Raw genomic sequence first — 22429 nt, 5'->3', positions numbered from 1 at the left:
TTCTACCTTTCCTGATCTCTCCAGCTATTAGTGCTCTCCTTTCCAAAACTACTTTGTGTTCATTTGTACAGACTCTGTATATATTTATATATTTACATGTTGTGTCTCCTCATAGGATGAATTCTCCCCAAGGGCAGTCCAATTTCACCTCTGTCTGTATCCCCAGGACTTGCCTTGTCCATAGGAAGTGCTTAATAAATGATTGTAGGTAAAACATGCAGTCCAAGCGGGAGTGTGAGTTGTGGTGTGAGCGGGTGAATCCAGTGAACGAGGCTGCGCTGGAAGCTTGGGTGAGGGAAACAGGGATCCGACTGGTGCAAGTGAACGGGCAAAGGAAATACGGCGGTCCACCCCCAGGCTGGGTGGGCAGCCCTCCGCCAGCAGGTTCAGAGGTGTTCATCAGTCGCCTGCCCCAGGATGTGTACGAGCACCAGCTGATTCCACTGTTCCAGCGAGTGGGGCGTCTCTACGAGTTTCGCCTCATGATGACTTTCAGTGGCCTGAACCGAGCTTTCGCCTATGCTCGATACAGCTCCCGCCGCGGGGCCCAGGCCGCCATCGCCACTCTTCACAATCATCCTCTTCAGCCTGCCTGGCCACTACTGGTCTGTTGGAGCACCGAGAAATGCGAGCTGACCCTGGACGGGCTGCCACCAGCCCTGAGCCACCAGGCTTTGCTCCAGGCCCTGCAGCCTCTGGGCTCCGGTCTGCAGGAAGCACTGCTGCTCCCCAGCCTTATGCACCCCCCTCCCCACACACACACACAGATTGCGCTGCTCAAGTTTAGCTCCCACCGGGCAGCGGCCATGGCCAAGAAAGCTCTGGTAGAAGGGCACTCAAAGCTCTGTGGTGAGCAGGTGACAGTAGAATGGCCGAAGCCCGACCTGAAGCAACGACTCCGGCAGCAAACCGAAGGACCTTTATTTCGGGTCTTGGGGCCTGATGGCAACCATAGGAGCCTACCTGATAAGTTAGGAACCCCAATACCCTCTAGCTGTCCCCAGACCACCCTGGAGACACTGTGCCAACAGAGGTGCCTAGGCACACCTGTATTTCTCACTAAGTGCTTGGGAGCTGGGCCTGCGGGCTGGCACCGATTCTGGTACCAGGTGGTGATTCCTGGTTACCCCATGCCTTTCAGTGGCCTTATCTGGGTAGTTGTAACAAAGGAGGGGCCAAGTGGACATGAAGTTGCCAAGAACGCTGTGTCCCTCCGCCTCCTAGAAGCATTAGGTGAGCCAAGGGAAAATGAGAGCCCAGGGTGGGGGTGGTTTTCCTGCTAAATAGCCGTTTCTTTCCTCTCTGTAATGTGTTATAGCCATCCTAGTCAGTTGTAAAGAGCTCCATAGTCCTTCAAGAAGGACAGGGCCCTGAAGATGGACAAGTGGGAACATTATCACTGGCTGATCTAGAGGGGAAACCTGTTCCATTCCTTTTATGCTACCTAATCCTTATATGTTTATGGTTTTTCCTTCAAGTTGTTTACATGGTGGATAGTTAGACCTAAAGTCATTTTTTTGGCCCCTCTGCCCATTATTGTTCTTCCCTTTGGTATTCTGTGTTGGTCTAAGTTTGTTTGTTTTTCTTTTATTTAATTAAGAAGATATGGTTGGTAAAAAAAAATGATTGTTGATTGATTGAAAAAGAGATACGATTCCTACCTATTCCATAGACTGAGCCCTGGGAAAGCCATTGAATCACTGATAGAATGGCAGGCAGGATTTAGGCCACCTGGGGTAGAAGAATGACAAGAAGTTGGGCATTAAAGGATGGGAAAAACAAGGGTCATCTTGGAGGAGTGACCTGGTCTTGTGGAAAGAGCCCTGGATTTGAAGTAATCGGATCGGGGTTTGAGTCTTGATTTTATTAAATACTACTTACTTACAAGTCATTTCCCTTTTTGGGGGCTGTCTTCTCCTTGTGAAATGAGGAGATTGAATTAGATCATCTCTAAGTTCTCTTGCAGCTAGTAAGTCAGATAGTGAAATTTCCAAATAAAGCACACACTGTTTTAGTAGCATTGAGTAGCTGCAGTGTGTATGCATTATGGGGGAGAATAAAATCGATGGTAAATGAGTTATAGGGAGAAAAAATCCCATACCATCTGGAAAGAACACTACGATAGCAATGACGATAGTGATAATTGCTATCATCCTTATAATTCTCTAAGTTTTACAAAGAACTTTGTGTACGTTATTTCATTTGATCCTTACAATACAATTGGAGGTGTATAATAGAAGTGTTATCATCTCCATTTTACAGATGAGGAAACTGAATCTCAGAGAGGTTGTTACTTTCCCACAGTCACATAGCTAATAAGTACCATAGGCGAATTATGGGTCCAATTTGAAGGAACAAATATTATATTTAAAATTAAAATTGATAGGGGAAAATGTAAAATATATGCTACATATAAGAAAAAGCTGCCAGTTTCTCATCTCAGGTTTTTGCATACAAGGAGGGACATTGGGACTCAACACAGAGACTTTGAATGAATTTATAATTTGAGGTAAAATATTTTAAGCACTAGGATGAAAAACATACATAATTAATTTAGGGTTAGGGAAAGTTGGAATAAAGTTTGGATTATTATTATTATTATTATTATTGGCAGGGCAATGAGGGTTAAGTGACTTGCCCAGGGTCACACAGCTAGTAAGTGTCAAGTGTCTGAGGTCAGATTTGAACTCAGGTCCTCCTGAATCCAGGGCCAGTGCTTTATCCACTATACCACCTAGAAGTTTGGCATATTTGGTAAATTTATAAAGAAGTGCCACTGACCATAAACACATTCCAGGAGAAATTCAATTTTGAAAGTATCTTTTGAAAAACTATTAGTTTTGTTAGTGATTGTTAATATGGAATCCAGAACTGTGCTTCCTAAAACTGATGGACATGTTAACCTTCCGGTGAACAAATGGATACATGCACACACATCCAGAGAGAATATAGAGCAGTCTTTGCAATCATGTCTTTGCTTCTGTTTGAATAATTACCATATTATGTAGTGACATTATTAGAAAAATTATTTCCAAGTAATAGCTTCGAAAGGAACCTTAGAGGTCATCTATTTCCACCTCCTTCACAGTGCAGGAATCCTTTCTATAGCAACTCTAACTGATGCAAATCACCCTATGCTTAAACACTTCTAGTAACTCTGTAAAGCATATTCCATTGTTGGACATTAGAAATCATTAGAAAATTTTCCTTTAAAAGGAATGGGAATATTTCTTCTGAGAAATACTTTGGAGGATTTTGCAACAACACAGAATAAACCTTCTCCTCTCCCCACATGACATTGCTTCAAATAGTTCAAGAGTGATATAATATCTTCTCTTTTCCAGACTAAACGTCCCAAGTTCTCTCGATCATTTCTCATGCTCTGTGGTTTCTGGACCATCTCTCACCATCTTCCTGGACAAGCTTCACTTTTGTCTTATGGTGTAGCATCAGAACTGGATGTAATATGGTACATGTGGTCTGACCATTAGCATCATTACCCATTTGGCATGGGTACCAAACTTCTTTTCATATAGCCTATGATTTTATAATTCAATTAAATTCAATCCAAAAATCATTTATCAAGTGATTGCTATATATCAGGTACAAGCTAGCCCCTGTGGAGAAAAAGACCAAAAATCAACAGTCCCTCTCCTAAGGGAACTTTACATTGGGGGAGGGGAGGGATGGAGGATGAAGGATCAACATGTACTCAGATAAGGATAAAAATAAATACAGGGCAGCTAGGTGGCGCAGTGGATAGAGCACAGGCTCTGGAGTCAGGAGTACCTGGGTTCAAATCCGGCCTCAGACACTTAACACTTACTAGCTGTGTGACCCTGGGCAAGTCACTTAACCCCAATTGCCTCACTAAAAAATAAAAAAATAAAAAATAAATACAAAATATTAAAAATAGAAACAGAATAAATACAAAGAATTTGGGTGTGGGGAGAACACTAACAATTGGGAGAATCAGGAAAGGGTCATCCAAGAGGAGCTTAGGCTTTAGCTAAGCCTTGATGGGAGCTAGAGATTCTAAAAAATATTGATGAAGAAGGAGAACATTCTGGTCATGGAGGACATAGCAGCAACATCTGGAATGGCATGTACGAGGAATAACAAATAGTGTGGTTGAAATATAGAATGCATGAGGTAGAGTAATTTGAAATTAGTCTAAAAAGAAAGGTTGGAATCAGATTTTTAAGTGCCAGAAGAATTTGTGTTTTATGCTAGAGGCAATAGGAAACTCCTAAAGCTTCTTGAGTTGGGTAGTAACACAGTCAGGTCATTGATTTAGGAACATTAATTTGGCAGCTGCGTGGCAGAGTTTGAGGAAGAAAGAGATGAGTGTCAGAGACATTATTGCAGTGGTTCAGGAGAGAGCTGCTGAAGGTTCTGAACTATGTTGGTGGTTGTGTGAGTGCAAAGAAGGGGGCAGATGCAAGAAATGTTTTGGAGATAGGAGATGGGAGAATGAAAAGAGTAGCGATAACTCCAAAGTTGTGAACTTAAGTGATGGGGAAACTGGGAAGTTAGGATGGAATTTAGGGGAAAGATAATTTGAGATGTCTGTAAAGATGTCTAGCAGGAAGCTGCTGACTTAGGACTCTAGTTCAGGAGAGAGATCAAGATTGAATTTGCATGTCTAAAAGATGTTTGCTTAGAGATGATTGAACCCATGGGACCTGATGAGATCACCCAGAGAGTGCAGAAAAAGGAGAAGAGAAGGGAATAGGAGGGCAGGGTTCCCATGAGAGACTCCTGTGGGAGTCCCAGGGGGAAGGACACAAGTGGTAATTCAGATGGCTAGGAAAAGAGCCAGGAGAGAATAATGTCATGAAAACGCAGTAAGGAGTGATTACATAGAGGTCAAGAAAGATGAGGACTAAGAAAAGGTTATGCCACAACACTGGCCTATTTGGGGACCCACATCTTTTTTTTTCATGTAAGTTAAAGTCAATTCATTATCTCTTCCATCTTTCATTCCTTCACTTGAAGAATTTTAAAATGCTTACCTTTGAAATGCATTTCCATTTACCCCTATGATTTTTCTTCTTCATAGTTTCAGCCCATCATTTTCAAATGCTCATATGGATCTCTGATTTCATCAAGGTGGGTATTGTCTCCAGTGTTACACTTAGCAATCTATTCATACCCGACTATGTGACTCTTGTCCATATCCTCACCTATGTTTATTTCAGGGGATCCATCCAGTTTTCTGAAACTTTACTAGCTCATGAACTCCTCAAGGTCAAGGTTAATTTTTGCCTTATTTTACATCCCTAGCATGTAGCACTATTCTTGGCACATAGGGCTCAATAAATGCTTGTAAACTTAATTTGACATAACAAGGATAGCAATGAAGCACACGGGCTATTTGTTGGTTATACCTTGTTCTCACTATATCACCACTACATCTTTTTGTTCTGTCTATGTTTCTTTCATGACATTCTTTGGACCAATTTTCTTTTGTAATTCCCTTTTTAAAAATTGTATTGCAACTACTCACACCCACCATATGCCTCTCCATTGCCCACTGGATGATGCTCATTTTTGATTGTTCAAAGACCATATGTTTCCATGACTTGCAGCCATGGTAGCTGGTAGAATAGTGGTGTTAAAAAGATGTGTCTTTGTTTCAGTGAGAAGTTTGGGGTCTCTAAACCAACTTTGCAATCTCTCAAAGGCATTCTAGTCTGCTCTTCTTCTCCTGTTCAATTCTCGCCCTAACTCATTGTTTAATTTCAGTGTCTTGAGATCTGCAAATTGTCTATCTAACTGCACATTGTTGTCTAGACAATAAGCATCTTGCATCTACTTGGTTTTTCTATGTTTTACCCATAATTTTAGCCTATTGAAATCCTTTGTCTGTTAGGGCTCTGGCAATGGGATTATATATTAAAGAAATACCTCATAGGATTCTGGCAGCTCAGAATGGTCCTAAAGTGGAATAACTTAATATAGAACTACCCCAGAGACAAACAGAAGCAAACCTTCTGAACAATGAGTCCTGGAGATGACAGCTTTTTATTGCAAATTTATTCCTAGATACTCATAGTTGATGGCTTCCCTTACAGGATCATTGAATGCCAGATTTAGGGCTGGAAGGGCCCTATACATCATTAAGTCTAGCCCTCATTTTACAGATGAGGAAACTAAAGTCCAGAGATGGAAAAGAACTTCTTGAAATGATACAGGTTATAACTGGCAGGGCTTGCTCAAATACCTGTGAAATCATCTAGCCCAAAGGTTGTCGGAGTGTGGCCAAAGGGCCAAATCCAGCTCACCACCTGTTGTTTTTGTTTGTTTGTTTGTTTTTTGAGGGGCAATGAGGGTTAAGTGACTTGCCCAGGGTCACACAACTAGCAAGTGTCAAGTGTTTGAGGCTGGATTTGAACTCAGGTCCTCCTGAATCCAGGCCTTGTGCTTTATTCACTGTGCCACCTAGCTGCCTCCTACCACCTGTTTTTTAATAAGCCAGCCAGCTGAGAATATTAAATTTTTTTAAAAAATAAAATAAAACTTTATTTAAAAAATTTTAAAATTATTCTTAATTCACTGGAACCACAAAATAGATAGTCAGCTAGGAGCCATAGTTCACTGATCTTGATCTAGCCCAATCCATATTCCTCCAACATATCTACAATGATAACCATGAGAGACTTTGCCAAATATATTACTGAAAGTAAGATAGGACATATTTTTGGCAACCCACTGATTTTGTTTGTAACTTTATAAAAAAAAGAAAATTATTTTGGTATGATTGATTATTAGTGAACCCCTGCTTATTCCTAGTAATCATGTCCCCTCTTTTCCATCTAAGCCACTGTTTCCTAGCTAATTCTAGCATTGTTCTGGGAAATGATGTCTGGCTTACCAGTCTATACGTTTTAAAATCTACCTTGTTCACCCTTTAGAAAAGGAAGATTTTTGTCTCACCAAGTTTCCTTAAAGATAACAATGTGTGTGGTGTTTTTTTTTTTATCACATCTGCACATTTTTTCAGTACCCTAGGTTGTAATTTGTCTGAGCATGGAAACTCGAGTTCATTTAGAGCAGCTATGTGCTCTCTTATTATCCATTCATCTTATTTTTGGACCTCAGATCTCTCTGAAAAATAATTCCTCCGGCTGATGAAGAAGGAAGGAAAAGAACAGTTGAGTAGTTCTACCTTCTCTGCATAAACCAAAGCAACTTCCTTCAATGTTGTGCGCAATGTTCCTGGCCCAACCAGGGCAAGAGGCTGGATGGGGTCTGTGGTTAAGGTTCTTTTGCTCTGCTGACTGGTAGGGGCCGTGACTGTGTTGTTGGTATATCTATTCAAAGTGGGGAAGTCCCCAGCATTAACTTTTAGTCTGTTTGGGGAAAGAAGAAAGAGGTGGAGCTGAAGGGTTGGTGAGCAGAGAGAAATGAGCACAAAACCAGAGCCATGGTGGCCTAAGGCAGAAGGCATGTCTAGGGATCAGAAGGGCAGGTGGGCAATGAATGATGCATTAAGGAAATCAAGAAAACAAGAAACAGAGTCTGAGTTCAGGCTGTGAACCTGTTATCCAGCAAAGTTTAAGGTTAGGGGGACGGCTAGGTGGCACAGTGGATAAAGCACCAGCCCTAGATTCAGGAGGATCTGAGTTCAAATTTGACCTTAGTCGCTTGACATTTACTAGTTCTATGACCCTGGGCAAGTCATTTAACCCTCATTGCCCTCCCCACCAAAGTTTAAGGTTAACCAGAGAATGTCTAGACAATATGTTATATTCAGTGGGGGTAATTATACTTGGGCATATGATATTAGCCCCAAGTTCCTTTTTCTTCCAACTTCCCTTGCCAGTAAGATAAAGTCTTTGCCCAGGTGAAGTGTATGGCTCAATAAGGGGATTTGACATATACACAAATCAGTAAAATATAAAATAACTTCAATCCAGTGACCCCGGCCTCCTGGCTGTTCCTCCAGCAAGACACTCCAGCTCTGGACTCTGGGCATTTTCTCTCACTGTCCCCCAAACCTAGAATGTTCTCCCTCCTCTGCTTCTACCACTGCCCTTCCTGGTTTCATTTAAGTATCACCCCAAATCCCACCTTCTTCCACAGGAAGCCTGCCCTACCTCCTCAATTCCAGTGCCTTTCCTCTGTTATTTCCTATTTATCCTGTATGTAGCTCACTTCTTGATATATTTGTTTGCGTGTCATGTCCCTCATTAGATTGTAAGCTCCCTCAAGGCAGGGATTCCCTTTTGCCTCTTTTTGTATCCCCCACACTTAGCACAGTGCTCGGTACATAGTAGGCACACAATATCATACCCTCCTAGTTGGTTTCCCACCCACTATTCTTTCCCCACCTCCAATACATTCTCTACACAGTTGCCAATTGGTATTCCTAAAGCACAAGTGTTATCCTGTCTCTTTTGTCTCCAGGCTGCCAGAGAAGCTCCAATGGCTTCTTCTTGCCTTGAGGCTAAAATGCAAACTTTATAAAATGCAAATGTTCTTTCATATACTCTCTATTCCACACAAAGTGGCTGGCTTGCTTTGCTTCACAGAGAACATTCCATCTCTGGCCTTCTGTCTCCATGTTTTTGCACAGACTTTCATGCATGCCTGGAGAATGCAATCCCTCCCAACCTGTTCTTTTTAGAATGCTTAGCTTTCCTCAAAGCTGAGTTCAAGGACCTACGGAAATCTATCCTCCTCAAGTTGCCCAAGTACTCCCCGTAGAAAACTCTGTCTCTCTCTCCCTCTCCCTCCCTCCCTCTCTCCCTCTCTCTCTCTCTCTCTCTCTCTCTCTCTCTCTCTCTCTCTCTCTCTCTGTCTCTCTCTCTGTCTCTGTCTGTCTGTGTCTCTGTCTCTCTGTCTCTGTCTCTCTCTGTGTCTCTACATACATACACACATACATATACACACACACATAATTTTCTGTGGACATATTATCTCCTCCACCCTGATAAAACATAAGCTCCTTGAGAGCAGACTGTCTTTGTCTTGGGAGAGGAAGGGAATAAGCATTTTATTAAGCCTCTACTTTGTGTCAGGCCCTGTGCTAAGTGTTTTCCAAAGATTATCTCATTCAATCTTGACAGCTGTGATAAGCACTTTACAAATATTATTTCATTTCAGCTTTATAAGAATTCTGTGAGATAGGTGCTATTATCTCTCTTTTATAGGTTTTCCTCATCTGAAACAAACAGAAGTTAAGTGACTTTCCCGGGGTCACACAGCTAGTAGGTGTATGAGGCTGGATTTGAATTTAGGACTTCCTGCCTCCAGGTTCAGCCCTCTAGCCACTGTACCTCTAGGAACCACCTGAATGCTACTTATATACCACTTGGTATCCCCAGTGCTGGGCAGCTAGTGGTGAAGTAGATTGAGTGCCAGGCCTGACATCAGGAAGACTCATGATCCTGAGTTCTAATCTGACACTTATTAGCTGTGTGACCCTGGGAAAGTCACTCAATTCTATATATCTCAGTTTTCTCATCTGTAAAATGAGGTGGAGAAGGAAATGGCAAGGCATACCAGTATATTTGCCAAGAAAACCCAAAATTGGAATCAGGAAGCGTCAGACACAACTAAAACGAGTAAACAACTACAACATCCCCATTCCTATTACACTGTGCTTGGCACATAGTAGACACTTAAATACTTGTTTAATGAATGAATAAGGACAAAGATGGAGAGGGAAGCAGAATAGTTTAAAAATAACTTACCCAGCAAAGATGAGTATAATCCTGAATAATAATAATAATAATAATAGACATTTGATGAACTAAAAGACTTTCAGGTATTTGTAACAAAAAAAATCCAATACAAAAAATGCAGAAGAAATATAAGGAAAACATTAAAGACCGATGATGAGGCACTGATTATGGTCAAACTGTTTTTTTAAATTATGTATATGAAAATATTATTGTATTCTTAAAACTGGAAGAAGGACCTTAGGAACTGGGAAGCCAGCAAGCTTTAAAAAATGGGTGGGGTTTAAATAGGAGGGAAATCCATTCTTATTGTCAATTTTTTTTTTGTTCCAAATAAATGACTAAAATAAATCCTAGGGGTGTGCGTATGTATGTGTTCTGACAGTTTTCAAAAGCCTCAGCCCCTTTGGTATTTTATCTTTCTTGACATTATTCTCATAGGCTCTCATCATGCTTTTGTATTTTTTCTTGGTTCTTCTCCTTCCCTCTGATTATAGGCTCCTAGATTTGGAACGGGAAGAACCTTTGGAGACCATAAAATCCAACCTCTTCATTTTAGAAATCCTTTAAAAATGATCTCATCACAGATCACTCAACACATATTTATTATGCACCTACCAGGTGTGATGTTTAAAATCTATATTGTGTGATCACCTTAAATAAAAAAGCTTCAGCACCAGTCTTTGGGCATTAAACATTTATTAAAGCATACAGATATTTACAAGGAGTTCAGAAAGTTAAGAAAAAGAAGTCCTACCTAGCTTAGAGTTCCAGCCTGGTTGGGTTCTTCCTTAAGTCCTCCTCCACGAGCCTGCTTTAATCAGGAACTCTCTAGCAAGCTGATTGTGGAAGCTTTTTATAGGTCTGGAACAGAGGTGGTCCTTACACACTGCTTCAAGCTGATTGGTTGGCATCATCCAAATCCATTGGTTTTGAAGGTGTCCTCAAGTTGAGTTCACAGTCTAGCTTCTGAGAACAATACCTTCTTAAGGGATAGCCAGGTGTGATTACAATCCAGTTAACTTGAAGTAGGCTAATCAGCAGTCAATCACTCTCACTTGATTCAATCAGTCTAAATTAATCTCCAGGTGGGTCTTTGAGTATCTGCTAAATCCCATATAAAGCATTACCTGACCTTTATAGATGCTAAAAAAGAAGAGTCCTTGCTGGAGGGAGGACAGGACAGGACAGGACAGGACAGGACAGGACAGGACAGGACAGGACAGGACAGGACAGGACAGGACAGGACCCGACCCCCACACTTCTACATATTCCCAGAGTAAGTGTGTAGGGCTTGTTTAACCTCCCTGTATTTTAGTTTCTCTAAAGGAAAAGATTAGAAGCCCTTAGAAGGATCTGATTTATTTCATCACATAGGCAAAACATAGTGTTAGGTGCTGGGGTCAGAGTCAGTCAATGAACATCATTTTTAGTTCCTACTATGTCCTAGGCACTGTGCTAGGTTTTGGGGATACAAAGAAAGGCATTAGACAGTCCCCTGCCCTCAAGAATCTCACAATCCAATGGCAGAAGGCAGCACATAAAAAGAGGCCAGGAGATACCCTGAAATACTGTGGCCATGCTGGGAAATGATCTGAGGAGGTGTGAGTTGGAGAATTTACTTCATCTTACAGAATGATGAGTTTCTAGTGATCATGAAATCCAGGAGAGCAGCTGGGTAAATGATGAGGTGAGTTCATTGGGCTCCTTCCTTCAATTATGGAGCAGCATTGTCTGCATTTCCCTCCTTTCTCTTGTCAGAGGGAGGTAGGGAACCCAGGAGCAGGGGGTGCTGAGGATGTGTGAGATGTAATATTGAAAGGAGGCCTGGTTTCTCTGTAAGGAGCTTACAATCTAATGTGAGGGATGATAAAATAAATACAGAAATATGTGTAACGCACTCAGAATGTGGCATGTTCAAAGGAGCCATCCAGGAAAAATATTATAAGGGAAAGAAAGGTCACTTTTTTGTATGGTTTTCAGCTATTGATATTTTTTAATTTTTATACCACAGTATTAATAGAAAATAAACAAGATTCTTAAACTTGTACTTATTTTTATTAATAACTTTTGGTTTTATATCACATTTATTTCTTAATATATCCCTACCAACTCCCATACCCAGCAAGCTATCTCTTTTAACAAAAAATAAAAGATGGAGGAAAAAATTTTTTAGCAAAACTAACCAACATATTGACTGTGTTCTAACAGCATATGAAATATTTCATATCTATAATTCCCCAGCTCTGCAATAAGGGGAGGGAGGTGCATTTTCTCATCTCTTCTCTGGGGCTAAAGCTTGGTCATTATAATGACCAATGTGCAGTTTCATTTTTTTTTCCAGAAATCTCACTTTCAAGGAAGAAAAGCACGCGTGCAAATGACCAAGAAACAAAACAAAGACACTATAGAATCTTGAAGAGAATTAACCATGCTGCTACACACCAAAAGACATGCATGTACAAAGGGGATTCAAACACTAGGGGAAAAAATAAAAACAGTTTTGAAGCAAACTTTCAAAGGCTTCTGTGTTCCCTGCAGAGGAATCAAACATGGCAACTCTGTACAGTCTCAGAACTGTCCCTCGTGAGACTTCCTAAGGTTTTTATAACTGGTTTAACACAATCTTGACTTCTTTTGGTATTTTTAAATGGGAAAAAAGTCTGTTCTTAAAGGCTGACCTCAGCCTTTCCTTCTGACTTATGAGGAAATGTCATTTTTTCATTTTATATTAATTTTTTTTCTGGACCCTTAATTAAACCCCCTCTTTGAGATTTTGGCTTCTTGTAAACTTAAAACATTTCCTTTTTCTTTTAGTCTTTGATATATGTCTCTTTTCTCTACCACACTTGGTTGTCTTAGATCTTTGTACCATATTATATTAAATTTATTTTATAGCTATTTTAACCCTCCCTCCACTATTTCTGTTTTAGAGAATTATTTTTTCCCATTGATTTCATTCCTTTGTTCATTAATTCAGCATCTCTTTGTTGAGAGCTTGACAACAGGCCAGATATACACATTGATGTTAATTAATATTAGTTAATATTGTGATTATATTAGACTTAATTTATTTTGTTTTTTTAAGTAAAACATTACTATAGTTGTCATTTTGTACAAGAAAACTTGATTAAAAGAAAAAAATTAAAGAAATTAAAAATAGCATGCTTCAGTCTGTTCCATCAGTATCAGTTCTTTCTTTGGAGGTGGATAATGTTTCGTCAATATTAGACTTAATTTATAATAATTAAGCTATAATTAATGATTATCAATATTGATGAATATTAATCAATTAATATTAATGTTAATAAAATCCAGCCTTTGCCATCAAGTAGCTTACTTTTGGGGGGGCAATGAGGGTTAAGTGACTTGCCCAAGGTCACACAGCCAGTAAGTATCAAGTGTCTGAGGCTGGATATGAACTCAGGTTCTCCTGAATCCAGGGTTTGTTCTTTATCCACTGTGACACTTAGTTTAGGGAATGTATAGCATTATATAATCATAGCTATACTTCATTGGAAAGAAAATAGCACCTGGATTTGATAAACCATGACTAACAACTCAAGCCTTTGAAGACTCCAAAACAAATTTACAGGAAAACAATAACTTTCTCTAATAATCATAGTGAGCATTTATAAAACTCTTTCATGTTTGCAAAGTGATTTACAAATGAGGTATTATATAAATGAGATAATTCTCATTGCATAAAATAATAATCAAATAAAACATTAAAAAGAATACTGTACTTTGTCCCCAAATTAAAAAAAAAAACTGGAAAGCTAAGATAAAGGAAGATACCAGAAATGTAGGTAGATTGAACATATGCCTCCCCTGCTTCCCAAATGATTTCTACCAAAGAGGTAGCAATTCCCGGAGCTTTAGTAATTTGGCTATGCTTTTTACCAGCTGCAAACCACTTATTAATGTTTCTAACTTTACATCCATGATACTTTCTTTCTCATTTAACTCAATAGTCTTTTTCCTGCTAACACCTACACAAGTTGACAGAGTGCCTAAGATGGGAGGATATGTAAAATTAAGGGGGTCAACCCAATGATCCCTAAGTCCCTTTCTACTCAGACATTCTATGGTTTTATGTCTTAGAAATGCAAAAAATTTAAAATGTGCATTCTTCATTGAACAAAATTTTACTGAATAACCATTTTGTTTATACCATGGCTCAATAATATCATATAAGATACATTGATTATGTCTGTGTTGACTATTTTATCTTCCAGTCTAGTTGGTCATTTAACTTGTAATTAATGACTGGGGTGGGTGGCTAATAGTCAAGCCAAGTCAATAAGCATTTATTACACCTTCTTTACGTCAGGGGCTGTGTTATAAAGACAGAGATACTAAGAAAGGCAAAAACTAACCTCTGCTCTTAAGGAACTTAGAGTCTAATGGGGGATACAGCATAAAACAATGTGTTGTTCTTTGTTCTTGAAGAGGACCAAAATGACATCACTATGTTAGAGTAAAGTTACAGTGTGTCAAACTGTAGCTGATCAGACCAATGCAAGCTGGGAATGCTACACCAGAGGTCGGGAACAAATAATCCATGTGAACATTTGGGTTGAATTCTCTAAATTTACGCATCTCACATTTCTTTTGAGCTACTTCAATTCTGCTTTGCTCATAGAGCACAGCCTCTTCTTTGATAAGGACACGCCATGCTGGGCTGTCCTGTGCCAGTGTATCCCATGTCATGCAATTGATTCCAAAGTTCTTAAGAGAGGCCTTGAGAGTGTTCTTATATTGCTTTTTTCTGGTCACCATGTGAGCACTTGCCTTCTGTGAGTTCTCCATAAATAGTCTTTTAGGCAAGCGTAAGTTTGACATTCAAACATGACCGGCCCTTTGGAGTTGCTCTCTCTACAGTAGGGTTTGAATGCTTGGCAGTTTAGCTTGAGAGAGGACCTCAGTGTCTGGTACCTTATTCTGCTCTTTAGAATCTTCCTAAGACAATTCAAATGGAAGCAATTCAGTTTCCTGTCATGGTTCTGGTCTACAATCCAGGTTTCACAGGCATACAACAATGAGGTCAGCACAATGGCTCTGTAGAACTATGCACACACAATCTATACAGGATAAATTGGAATAATCTCAGAGAGATGATGACACTAAGATTATGGAGGCCTTGGAAAGGCTTCTTACATAACATGAGATTTTAACTGAGATTTGAAGAAAACCAGGGAAGCCCAGAGGAGGGAGAGAGTTCCAGTGGATGGGGACAGTTGGTAAAAATAATGGAGGGGGAGCAGCTAAATGGTGCAATGGATAAAGCATCGGCCCTGAATTCAGGAGGACCTGAGTTCAAATCCAGCCTCAGACACTTGATACTCAATGGCTGTGTGACCTTGGGCAAGTCACTTAACCCTCATTGTCCCACAAAAAATAAAAATAATGGAGGCAGGTGACACACTGTCTTGTGTCTTCTTTCCTCTTCAGGCTACACTCCTGTATGTCTAGATTTTCTCTACTGAACTATGGAAATCTCCTCATCCTGGAGGTTGACTCTACCCCTGGACTTTTCACAGTAGAAATATCCTCCACCCTTCCTCTGATTCTCTAGTTTGTCCTAGAACTCCATTTTAAGGACCAGATATATCTTATTCCTCTCTGGGTTATACTGTTGACATTCTATGCTTTCTCTACAATGCCCTCATGCATATACTTTATTAGAATGTAAGCTCCTGGAGGGCAGGGACTGTCTTTCTTTGTGTTTACATTCCCAGGGCTTGGCACAGTGCCTGGCACAGAGCAAGCACTTAATAGATCTTTTTTTTTCTGACTTGATACTGGAAAGGAAGCCAGTGAAGAGTATATGTATGTGCAGAGCACTAGATGACTTGTAAAATTTAGGTGAGGTGTGTCCTGACCTCATGGAACTTATAATTAACTTTCAGATGCCACATATACTAATGTTAATTCTGTAACTCCCTCTCACCTCCTCTTGTATAATGGCTGCCTGCTTCTTGCCAGGATGAACCAGGTTAAGAGTCTGGCAAGAGGAGGACACTAGGAAGCAAAGAACAAGATGGGAGAAGTGTGAGCATGCTGAACATGAAGGAATTGATGAAGGACATGCTTGACTGGGAGTGTCTCAGAATGGTACTCACATGCAAAGTGGAGACAAGAACAAGGAAAGAGCAGAGGTAATGGCGCTGGGGGACCTGCATTAATTTCCCTTGGCCAAAGGACTCTGATTATGCCTGGAGAGACTCTCATGCCCTAAATTTTCTGGTATAAAGGAGGACTGTGATTAGAAAAGGAGCAGCATTGGAAATTGTTATAGATGTAGAGTACCTACACAGGCAGAATTGGAGTTGAGTGTCCAGTATTGCTCCTTCCCTACAAAAGAGACAACAGGGAGGTTTGAATCTAAACACCTGGATTGTGTCCTTGAATTCCTATGATGGCTTGTTTATAGAGCTAGAAAGATCTGGGCTGCCTGGAAAAGGAAGAAGCCATGGACACCTAGCCCACACAGTGATTCTTTTCTATTTGGGTCTTTGTTTCGATTGCTTTTATAATTATGAGCAAGAACTGTATACATTTAGGCCATGCTTTACTCCCATCAAACCATATTTGTTGAATTGGTTTCATTGAAATAGAACATCCTAAGAAAAGGGAAGAAGACAGAGTTTTCTTACACAATGGGCGGCGGGGGCGGGGGGGGGGGGAGTACCATGAGCCATAAGAGAACAAATTTAAGCCTATCACACCTCTAAACTAACAAAATTAGTGCTGCCACCCATAAAGGGAGTGGGGTTAAGGGATAGAGGTAGCCAACCATCTGAGAACTATCAAGAGCCATCAACACTTTCTGGTGTTGGGTAGAATATATAGCACTACTCAGGGTGAATATGTATGATAGACAATCCCTAACCCTTATCATTGAATCAGGTCAGAAGATTAGTCAGAATCCCCCAGTATAGAAAAATGAATAATAATTGCACTACAAAGGTGCTAAAAAGATTATGTGAGATCTGAGTGGAAGTCATTAGTACATAAGCAATCAACCAGGGAGATGCTAAAGGAGATAAAATTTCATTTAGGCTTTGAAGGATAGGTAGAACTTTAACAACCAAAGATTAGAAGAGAAGATATCAAGGCATAAGATACAACATGGGGATAGGAAAGTATAGAGGAGAGCGGATGGTACATTTTGACTTGAACATAGAATACACAGTCAGGGGCAAAGACCTAGAAAGTGTGTAATTCAACTTATCAGAGAAGAAATCATTGGGACAATGGCTGGATATAGAATGAGGCCAACCCCAGCTGATAGGTCATAGAAGCTTTTATGCCAATTATTGGTAAAGTCTACTGGTGCAGAGATTATAAGAAGATAGCAGAATTGGACCCATATACTCTAACATCCTTTGGGGAACAATGATGTTTGGTCTTTTGTTTATATTCCATTGTGACTTCTTGCCTGGTTAGCCTCCAACTTCCCAGGTAGTCATTGAAAATGGGAACTATGACACATAGAGATAATGAAGAGAGGCAAACAAAGATGGAAGCTATAATTCATATAGATAGTCATGTTCTGAATGGAGAAGTGGACCAAATTATTCTAACAAAATTCTGTAATACGTAACAGAGTGGCCAAATCATTCTAAATGATGAGAAAAGTAGCACCAGATATATTATTCCAACGGTGGCTTGTGTGATTTTTCCGCCCATCGACTGAGAGTGAAATGCCATGGAAGGGTGAAGCTACTAGAAGAATAAATAGAACCATCCAGAAATGTGAGCCAGATTGACCTCAAATTGAAGCTATATAAGAGAAAATGTTACAGGGCCAGAAAATTTCTTTCAGGGAGAGACAGACAGCCTTAATTTTAATCGGAAGTGTAGCATATGAGAGGAAGTGAGCTGTCTGCTTCAGGCTGTCTATCATTACCAAAATGGCATTAGATAGCCTCAGATAGTGATAACCCCATACATAGCATCAGATTGTGTTAACACTATCACTTAGGAACACAGGGGGATTGGCAAGGTTTGCAGCAAACCTGCTGATGACCACCCTGGGACTTTGCTTGACCTGGGCACATATTTCACACAAGACTGAGAGGGCTAGTTGATGTCGGGTCACAGTTACCGGTATAAACTGAGGTCACATGAGTGTTAAGCGAACCCCTTGAGGCCTGCTTCTCAGTCATTACAGAAGAGATAGAGGACTGCCCATTGAATCTTATGAGAAGGATTGTGCCGGCTCAGGAAGAGGTAGAGGTTTCAAGACTATGTGGGAATTATGCCAGGTTGGATGGAAGACAGCTGGGCCTGAGTAGTGGTTTCCTGCACCTGTTGCTGGTGGAAAAATTCTAAAAACTCTGGTTGAGGTTTATTCTCGAGAAATGGGAGGTGCATAGAAACACCTGTCAGGGTGATTGATCCATCAGGCATCCAAAGCTGGGTTGTGATGGCAATGCATCTGCTTGTAAATTGCAAAATTCAAAAATGTAGGTAAGCACAAGAGTGAAACTGGTGAAAATGAGCCCCCCAGGAGATATCATTGAGCTGTGGGGAGAGCCTGAATGTGCTCTGTGCTCTTATAATGGATAGGAACAACGATGGGGCAAGGCATCTACTGGAGAGGGTGACTATCTCCAAATGCAACTTTACCATTGTCCCACGTTGCCTAGTTTGGTTTTCCCTTAGCCAGTTTGTGGGAGAAGTAAATGACAAAGCTGAGATGTGGGGGAGGACAATGTTGTTTCTGAGAAGATGGTCCCATAAGGAGATGGAATTCACTTATTTCCACCATAAACAGTTGTGTGCATCTAGATATGTCAAGGTAAGAGATATGCTTCTCCTTGTTTCCTAACATGTTATTGGTGCTTCTTACTTAATGTCAGTAGATGTGCTGTTGGGGAATATAAACTACTTTAAATTAGCATAAATCAGGGCTGACCTTATAACTTAGCATCTTAACGTGATGTCATTTGAAGAAGCACCAGACTGAACCCTCTGCCCAAAATATCACCGCTACCAGCAGTCATTCCATTAGTCAATTGACCAATCAATCAATAAGCATTTATTAAATGCTGACTGTGTGACAGGGAGCACAAAGACAAAAGTGAAACAGTCCTTGCGCTTGAGATACTTAAAGTGTATTGGGGATCGACAGTATGTACATATATAGGAATGAACAAAACAGATGCAAAATAAATATAAGGCAATTTTGGGGGCAGGCACTAACAGTTGGAATGATCAGGAAAGGTTTCATATGGAAGATGGTGCTTGAAACTAGAGGTTCTAAGAGGCAAAGATGAGGAGAGAATATGGTCCTCAAGGAGAACAATCTGTGCAGAAGTGTAGAGAGGGGATGGAGAGTCATAAATGCGGAAACAGTAAGACCGTAAGGCAGGACTGGAGACAGTAGGGTTGGGAATAATATAAAATAAGCATGTTGGGGCCAGTCTGGGAGGGGTTTAAATGCCAATCAAACCAATTTATATTTGATACTAGTAGTAATAGGGAGCCACTGGAGTTTATTAATTGGGGGGGGGGTCATGTGATCAGACTTGTGCTTAGGAAAATCACAATAGCAGCTGTGTAGAAGGAGGAGTTGGAGAGGGGAGAGACTTGAAGCAGGCAGACTGACCAGAAGGCTGCTAAAATAGTCTCACAGACAGGCGATGAGTCTCATTTACCATTACCTATTAAAAGATAAATATCTCTGGGAGTTTTAAGCCAATATGGCTAATAGACTTCACTAAAACCCTCATATGATGGATGCCTCAATGTAGTGTGGAAGTTGTCCTGAGTTCTTGAAGATTAGGCTGGTAGAACACAAGCTTTAGTAGGTCCCTCTAGTCTGGAAAGGCTTTGAGGTCAGACACAGTGAAGGACTGACTCATATGTCTGGATGGTCCAGGGACTGGCTTTGCTAACCATAGAGAGATTCATCATCGGGTTAGCTGAAGTGTAATAAATTGTTTTGATCAAAACAATGAGCAAAAGACCATCTCCTAAATTACAGTCTGCACTGGTGACAAAGTATCTTCTCTTTTTTTTTCTTTCTTTTTTTTTTTTTTGCAGGGCAATTGGGGTTAAGTGACTTACCCAGGGTCACACAACTAGTAAGTGTCCAGTGTCTGAGGCTGGGTTTGAATTCAGGTACTTCTGAATCCAGGGCTGGTGCTTTATCCACTGCACTACCTAGCTGCCCTCTTCTCATTTTAATGTGTGTGTGCACATGTGTGTTTATATAAATGTGAGCTGTTATGATTCTATGAACCAAATACATTAAATTACTACTTCTGAATGGTTTCATGATTTGAAAAGCTTATAAGAGATTATGTCTGCACTGTGCTAATGACTTTACATTGATCTGCATGTAAGTTCCTAGATGTCAGAGAAAACTCAGAGGCCTTTCTCTCTAAGGTACAATTATCTTCATTTAGAAACCTTTCTTTGCCAAGATTGGAGGAGCTTTGGAGGGATTTCCACTTGCTGCTGTTGCCACCTCTGCCTTTCCCATTTATCCTAAATCAAGGATGGAATGAAGACTAATCTTCCTTCTTTTTATTTCGAACCCTGTCAGGAACCCCATGTTGGGCGTCCCCATCCTTTACATTTTGGGCCTTCTCAATTGGAAGGCCTGGAAGTACAATGGCAAGGGCTATGAATAGTCTACAGCAGCTTCAGGCATTTCTAATGTGTTTTGGCTGCTCTGGACCTCTTTCTGGCATAACCTAGGGCCCTCACTAAAAGAACCATCCCAGCTTCAGGCCAGGAAAACAGTGTTCTCTGTTTTGTTGTCTTTGAAAATGCTTGGTCTTACTTACAGAATGCCCAGTGTAGGTCCCTGGTATCAAATTAGACTTACTTCTTAGATGTATGGCAAGGTCTGGTATAAGCACACTATCCCAAGAGTTAATGTTTGTATCCCATGTAGGACTGAGTTTATGCACAAACGTAAGTAGAAGGGGGTGAATTGGTTATTTAATATGTTTACCTTCCCCCTAGAAAAAAATCAGCGTTTATTATAATGCTTGAAATTCTGCTCCAGATAATCCTGGCTACCAACAGAGGCTGAGGCTGGTGGATCTCTTGAGCTTGGAAGTTGTAAGCTGCAGTAGGGCTCAACCTGATGGGATGGTGACACTGAGTGTAGAACCAATATGGTGAGTCCGCAGGAATGAGGTGGTCATTCCATTGCCCAAGGAGGGGTGAACTGGCCCGAGCTGGAAATGGAGGAAGATTTTGTGCTAATCAGTATTGCAACTAGGCCATGGGAGGCAGCTAGATTGGCTTAGTACAGGGCTTCCTAAACTTTTTCCACTCATGACCTCTTTTCACCCAAGAAATTTTTACACGATCCCAGGTATATAGGTATACAAAATAGGTATGCATAACCTTTTACAGTTGCAAAATTTGTCGCAACCCCACAGTTCAAGAAGCTAGGGATTCTTGGATAGAGGGCTAGGCTTGGAGTCAGGAAGACCTGAGTTCAAACCTGGCCTCAGACATTTACTAGCTGTGTGATCCTGGACAAGTCACTTAATTTCTATTTGCTTCAGTTTCTTCACCTGTAAAATGAGGATAACAATAGTCCCTCCCTCCCAGGGTGGTTGTGAGGATCATATGAGCCAATAATTTGAAAAGCACTTAGCTTAGTACCTGGCACATAGTAAATGCTATATAAATGTTAGTTATTATCATTCATGTTTACTGACCCCAAACACAAGCCTGGTTGAGATAGGGAGACCCAAGCTAAAAAAAAAAATAGATCTATTTGTTGTCCTTTCTAGGCAAATTCTTTTCAAAGCAAATACCACTGGGAGAAGCAACAGGTTAAGCAGATAATACCTTCATTTGGGTTCCGTGATCAGACTGTTTCCCCTTGAGACAGAAGTGGATACAGCGAATTAAGAGCCCTGGATGCCATAGAAGAGGTGGTGAAGTATGAATTAGGGAGAACAAGGGTGAAGAAAGGAGAGACAAGGCTATAAGGGAACAGATCTAGATCTGCCAGGGACCTCAGAGGTCATTAAACCCAATGTTCTTAATTTTACAGATAAGAGAATTGAGGTTACAGAGAAGTTGTGTGATTTGTCCAGGGTTACATGATAATAAGTGTCTGAGACTGAATTTGAATCTAGACCTTAGATTTACAATTCCAAGTGGCAAAGAACTGCTTGATATTTTCTTAGCATCAGCCCTCGTTCTTTTCTTTTCACAAGTTCAGTATACTTTCTCTTTTCTAGGTGGAGAGGGATAGAGACGCCCCCCCCCGGGGGCAATGGGGGTTAAGTGACTTGCTCAGGGTCACACAGCTAGTGTCAAATGTCTGAGGCTGGATTTGAACTCAGGTCCTCCTGAATCCAGGGCTGGTGCTTTATCCCCTGTGCCACCTAGCTGCCCCGAGAGGTTTTTTTTTTTAGTCCTAGGAGTGAAGGGTCTTTTTATTTTTCCCCATTAAAAGTGATCTTTTAAAAAAATATTAGTTAGCATACCCTTTGACCCAGTAATACCACTATTAGGTCTTTTTCCCAAAGAGATCATAAAAAAGGGAAAAGGACCCACATGTACAAAAATATTTATAGCTGCTCTTTTTGTGGTGGCAAGGAATTGGAAATTGAGGGGATGCCCATCAACTGGGGAATGGCTGAACAAGTTGTGGTATATGAATGTAATGGAATTCTATTGTGCAGTAAGAAACAATGAGCAGGTGGATTTTAGAAAAACCTGGAAGGACTTACATGAACTGATGCTGAATG

At 40.6% G+C, this 22429-nt stretch overlaps 1 protein-coding gene across 1 annotated transcript; it reads left to right on the top strand.

Moving 5' to 3' along the window:
* Window positions 1-215: 215 nt before the first annotated feature.
* On the top strand, window positions 216-1338 carry LOC122741108 (dead end protein homolog 1-like). Its single transcript, XM_043984207.1, has one exon. It carries the CDS (start codon window positions 216-218, stop codon window positions 1281-1283), a length of 1068 nt encoding a protein of 355 aa, XP_043840142.1. The 3' UTR covers window positions 1284-1338.
* Window positions 1339-22429: the final 21091 nt, after the last annotated feature.

Source organism: Dromiciops gliroides, chromosome 2 (genome assembly GCF_019393635.1).
Source record: "Dromiciops gliroides isolate mDroGli1 chromosome 2, mDroGli1.pri, whole genome shotgun sequence".
Lineage (NCBI taxonomy): Eukaryota > Metazoa > Chordata > Mammalia > Microbiotheria > Microbiotheriidae > Dromiciops > Dromiciops gliroides.
Note: the sequence above shows the minus strand (reverse complement) of the source record. Positions and strands in the feature narration are given on the sequence as shown.